The following is a 5,845-nucleotide window of genomic DNA, read 5'->3' as shown; positions in this document are numbered from 1 at the left end:
TTTACAAGGATGTTGCCAGGGCTGGAGAATTTTAGCTATGAGCAAAGATTGGATCGGCTGGGGACATTTTCTTTGGAGCAAAGGAGGCTGAAGGGAGATTTAATTGAGGTATATAAAATTATGACGGGACTAGATAGAGTGGATAGGGAGGACCTATTTCCCTTAACAGAGGGGTCAGTGACCAGGGGGCATAGATTTAAAGTAATTGGTAGAAGAATTAGACGGGAGCTGAGGACATTTTTCACCCAGAGGGTGGTGGGAGTCTGGAACTCACTGCCTGAAAGGGTGGTAGAGGCAGAAACGCTCAACTCATTTAAAAAGTACTTGGATGTGCACTTGAAGTGCTGAAACCTACAGGGCTATGGACCAAGTTGCTGGAAAGTGGGATTAAACTGGATAGCTCTTTGTCGGCCGGTACGGACACGATGGTATGAATGGCCTCCTTCTGTGCCGTAACTATCTATGATTACAACAGTGACTACACTTCAAAAAATACTTAATTGGCTGTAAAAGCACTTTGAAATGTTGTGAGAGGCACCAAATAAATAAATGCAAATTCTTTCTTTCTAGATACAGAGAAACTATTCCCTCTAGTGGGGGAATACAGAACAAGAGGGCACAATCTTAAAATTAGAGCTAGGCCATTTAGGAGTGAAATCAGGAAACACTTTTTAACGCAAAGGGTAGTGAAAATCTGGAACTCGCTCACCCAAAAGGCTGCAGATGTTGGGTCAATTAAAATTTTCAAGACTGAGATCGATAGATTTTTGTTGGGTAAGGGTATCAAGGGATATGGAACAAAAGTGGATAAATGGAGTTGAGGTACAGATCAGCCCTGTTCTAATTAAATAGCAGAATATGCTCGAGGGGCTGAATGGCCCACTCCTGTTCCTAATATGCCTTAACCGCACCCTCAGAAAATCACCCTTTACTGCAGCAGTGTCATTTTTTTCATAGTAGACTTCCCTGGTTGAGGGTTCCTATTTTTCACTAAGTTGTGCCCTCTAGGAACTAGACAACTGATTTCATGTTCCTGCACTCCCAGTGTCGAATAGTGCTTACAGGACGTGCATAGCAGGAAATTGTGGGCACCATGATTACCTGCTGGAAGTGCAGGACTGCAGTCCTTCAGTTCAAACTGCCCAAATTTATTTCATGAAGGACTCTTACAACTGGCAGAGAGAACAGTTTGTTATCACATCAGTCTGGGCTGGATCCCTGAGATGAGGGGCAGTATTCTAATCAATGCGCAACCTACTCCACTCAATGTAACTGTCATGACTGATTCCATTGCACCAACAGTATTGTGCCCAATCATTGTTCTCAATACTCAAAAGGATAGTTTCAGAACTCGGCTTTGAATTACACAAGGGTAAATGCATCTAGGCATAGAATTACATAGAATTTTACAGCACAGAAACAGGCTCCACACGAGCCTCCTCCCACCTTACTTCATCTCACCATACCAACATATCCTTCTATTCCTTTTTCCCTCATGTACTTATCAAGCTTCCCCTTAAATGCATCGATAAAATGCATAGGCTTTCAAGTTTGTTTTGGAAATTGGAAAGTACCTAATGCATTTTTACACTAAGTGATCCATTAAAGCATTAAAAGCACAGTATTAAAACCAAATCGAAGGCAATTAGCAACAAGCCCAGGTCCATTGGGTGCCCTATGTTTACGGAAAATGTTGACAACAAAACTTGGTTCTCACCAATAAATAGTGACGGATACTACGTTTCAGACTGAATATGCTCAGAGCAAAGATAACCAAAAGGAGTCAAAGCTGCTGAGTCCAACTCATTGCATTCGAGCATCAAACAGAGACAAACGTAGAAGTAAAATACAAGGTGAGGATACAGCCGTTCTGGCAAAAATATTTCTTACAAATTGTAATACTGCAGATTAGGAAACATTGGATTTCATAGTTAATCTATTAACATCTTGTTTAGCTAATCTTTGTTTAAAATAAATTAATCATATTGACATTTTCACAGAAATAATGGCCTAGAAATTCAGGTGCTAAACGGCCTCCAATATGGCAGGCAGGAAGCGTGTACTCATTACGAGCTGGAAGTGGGGCGCCCACCATACTGGTAAATGCCTAAATAGATAGATAGATAGATAGATCGATCGATCGGCATGCAGTGCCCATGCCTGAAACAGGTTAGGCCCTTTTTGGATTAAAGGGACCGCTGCAGGCTGCAACCAACAAGGTAAGTTTTTAAAATATACTTACCTGAATGTGGAGCCGGGAGAAGCAGGAGGGCTCCTCCTGACCCCACATTAAAAGAACGCGGGCTCTGTTTTCAATATAAAGACCAGTCTCCTCAAATGTTTTAGTGGTTGTGTTTGAGTTAATGTTGATATTTTATTTTATTTTGTAACAAAAGATGGAGTAATGTCAGTCCAGTTACCAGGTACAAATGTGGCGGAGGCTGTGTTTCCAAATGTACAAACAGGGGGATGTGAATTAAATGCATGTGTGAGGGAAAGTTACTGCATTAGTGTAGCTAGGGTGAGTGAGATTACATGACTGATGGGAGGCTTCACTCAGTGTTTTCATAAATACAGCAGACGGATATATAACATCAGGGATTGGATATTTTCATCAAATGAAACTTTTGAAACATATTAATTCAATTCAGGAGGTCTTATGCATTCTCCTGTGCACTTTAGACACTGAACCAAAAATATAATCAGTTTGGTTACAGTTTTTTTTGCATTTTATTTAATTATGTAATTGAGGATGTGCTCGCATTACAACTACAGTTATAGCGTAAATGCAGCCTAGATCCAGAGTCAGGGCTTGACATGATACTGGAACTGTAGAGAGACTCCTCGGAGGACTCCTTATTTACAATGCAGTGTTGGTGCAAAGCAAAAGGCATTGCATGGCAATGCTAAATTGGTAGTGTAAATGCAACCTAATTGGAGTCCAGTTGTACTTATTTCTCAGTTTCTTCATATATAGCAAATAATTTATAATAAATAGAAAGCATGAATTTTGACATTGTTATAAGGAAACTTGATGTTCAGAGAATTTGCGAGGGTGACAGGACAGCCATGTCATCTAGAGAACTTCTTGCAACCAAAAGCCCCAATAAACCTATAGCATTAATATGCATATATAGGCCTCCCCTTCACATAGGCTGCACCCCAAACTTGAGCCAGCTCATGAATTTTTTTTTAAGAAACTTGAATATAGACTGCACCCACCAACTTAAACAGATTTTTTTCTTGAGGAGATGCAACATTTGGCTTTTATAAATGGATATGTATCCCTGATGATACATATTCATTTATAACGGGTAGATACAGGGAACTGAGTAGTGCAGTGGATAGCCTCTGTCCTTTCACCTCTAGAACCTCAGTTTAAATCTAGCTCAAAATGATAGGATGAAAATCTGCTCTCTGTGCTGGATATAAAGTTCTTAATGAAAAATAGTCTCAACCCAGATTCTGGTATGCCAGAGCTCACAGTGTAAAATAGCCCATAATTTGTCCTTTAATTCCAAATTTCTCTCAGACGGACCATTAGAATGGTTGATGTGGGAAATGGACATGTCACAGTAAGGTTTGTTAAAACACATTGTTAGGGAACAGTAAAGGTGACTTTAATCTTGATCTGAACCTATGCTATACATAACTTTGAGTGCTTGATACTGACACTGGATGCAAAAAGCAAAAGGTTGTTTTTCTAGCTCTGTCACCATAAAGCTGCATGTACTATACATATACAGTATATATCATTATCTCCAAATATACTCTTTTTCTTAACAGGTGAATTGACTGGGCGGAATGTCTGATCTGGAGAATGCGATGATGGCAATCATAAATGTCTTCCACAAGTATACAGGATGCAAGAGAGATAAACTCAAGAAAGCACAACTAAAAGCTCTGGTCAATGACGAGTTAAGTCAATTCATTGAGGTAGAAAAATTTATAAACAGTTAACAAGTATATAATAACATTACTGTTATTTTGTGAGACTCTCGTGGGAATATTGCTCATGTAATGCACATCTGATAAGCTGCTCCAAATATACACCTTCCAGTTTTTACAGCTACTCTTTCATTGGATTACAGATTTTCACAGTAATTGAATTTTGTACATTAATTAGACCCAGTGCTGGACATACTGGAAAAATGACCCAAATAGCATTTTTATTGGCACTAGGTAAAATAGAGACTTTAGTTTGGTGTGACCAAAAAAAAAAACCAAATGCAAGACAAACCCATTCATCTATTCAAACATACAAAATGTTACAGTACAGACTCTTTAACCATTAGAGGTTAGTAGTACACTTTGTACATAACAGGTCATTATGTTTATGCGTAGATAGCCATAAAATCTCAACGAAAAATGGATGAGTAGCTTTTCCTTCTGTAACTAACAATCCACTAAAGAAATCACAGGAATGCATGGCTTTGAAAAGTATGATTTCTGAGAATGCGATTTTGTTAGCAGGTTGTCAATTACTGAGAAAAACCGAGTTTCATTAAAAGAGGAACTTCACTCTCCCTAAGTATTAGTGGAGGTGTTGAAGGCTGAATATGTAGTTATGATTGATAAATTTGTTAGTTCTCTGACTATAACAAAGCAGTTATAGTAATGTTCTACATTTTAAATTTTTCTTGGTTCGAGTTTTGACCTAAACTGGATTAATACTTGAAAACAGGCCCAGACCAAAATCTACGATAAAGTCTCTCAATTTAGCAGCCCAACCAAGAACAAGTGAAACACTCCTATTGTATTTGACTGAGAGTTAACATGAGTTCAGGATTAGATTTGAATCTGAGAACATGCACTGTGCTCTACCACTCGAGTTGCTTGTTAATATTTATTTTTGTTTGAATAAATTGCTCCAGTTCCTTGAATGTCTAATAGTTTTCTGTCTTTCCATCACTCCTACAAAGAATATTAAAGACCAGGAGACTCTGGATACACTCATGCTGGACTTGGATGAAAATGGTGATATGGAAATTGATTTTCAAGAATTTGTCACATTCGTTGCTATGATTACCTCAGCATGTCACGACTTCTTTGGTCCGCAGGAGTGAACTTTGGAGCCAAGAGGATAAAGTGTACATTAGATGCGTGTACAGAAATGAGTTGAAGAACCTCATCTAGATAAGGAAAATAACTATTCAAGCGGATAGAAACAGAAACATCAGATCAGAACATAAAGCACTCTGAAGACGCCACGGGGGAGCCAAGAGTATTCCATTCATTAGAACTAGCATTCCTCACTCTGACAAACCCAATAGTATATACATGTATGCTTTAAAATTAAGAGTATTTTAAATTGGGCTTCAGTTGTAAATACAACACTTCAAGAAATGTACACATTACAGTTGCCTCTGAATGCTGTTGTTGCCTGTTTTAAAATAACTAATTGTGCCAGAATTATTGATTTAAAAAAATGAACTCACTAAAAGGATGTTACCCAAATGGAAAGTTTTATTGATTGAATAATGAATAAAGACAGCAATGAAATAAAAGGCAGGACCTTTACTGTGGTACTTCAGAGCTCCCCAGGCAGTGTCCTGATAGACTACCTTCTAACGTTCTTCGGAGTATCAGTCAAATAATAACAGAGTGCTTCATTCTCTAACTACCCGTGGACAACCCATTGCTCAGCACTAGGTACCCAATCTTCTTGCCTCCAGTGCAGGACAGGCTTTAGTCACATAGCACACCTTTATGCTCACTATAGTCCTCTCTCACCACATTACAAAGTTTGAACGGAGTGCAGACATGAAGGGTAAAACAAAGACAATTTATCGAAACACATGGGAAGCAGTTACACTTCACTTGGTATGGAGTCCTATATAGATCT

The 5,845-nt window shown here is 38.6% G+C and overlaps 1 protein-coding gene across 1 annotated transcript; it reads left to right on the top strand.

Moving 5' to 3' along the window:
* The first annotated feature begins 3,760 nt into the window (after positions 1–3,760).
* LOC137306933 (protein S100-B-like) lies at positions 3,761–5,138 on the top strand. Its single transcript, XM_067976313.1, has 2 exons — positions 3,761–3,936; positions 4,923–5,138. The coding sequence occupies exons 1-2, from the start codon at positions 3,805–3,807 to the stop codon at positions 5,064–5,066; spliced, it is 276 nt and encodes a 91-aa protein (XP_067832414.1). The 5' UTR covers positions 3,761–3,804; the 3' UTR covers positions 5,067–5,138.
* Positions 5,139–5,845: the final 707 nt, after the last annotated feature.

The sequence above is a fragment of the Heptranchias perlo genome, chromosome X (genome assembly GCF_035084215.1).
Source record: "Heptranchias perlo isolate sHepPer1 chromosome X, sHepPer1.hap1, whole genome shotgun sequence".
In the NCBI taxonomy this organism is placed as follows: Eukaryota; Metazoa; Chordata; class Chondrichthyes; order Hexanchiformes; family Hexanchidae; genus Heptranchias; species Heptranchias perlo.
This window is presented reverse-complemented; position numbering and strand designations above follow the sequence as displayed.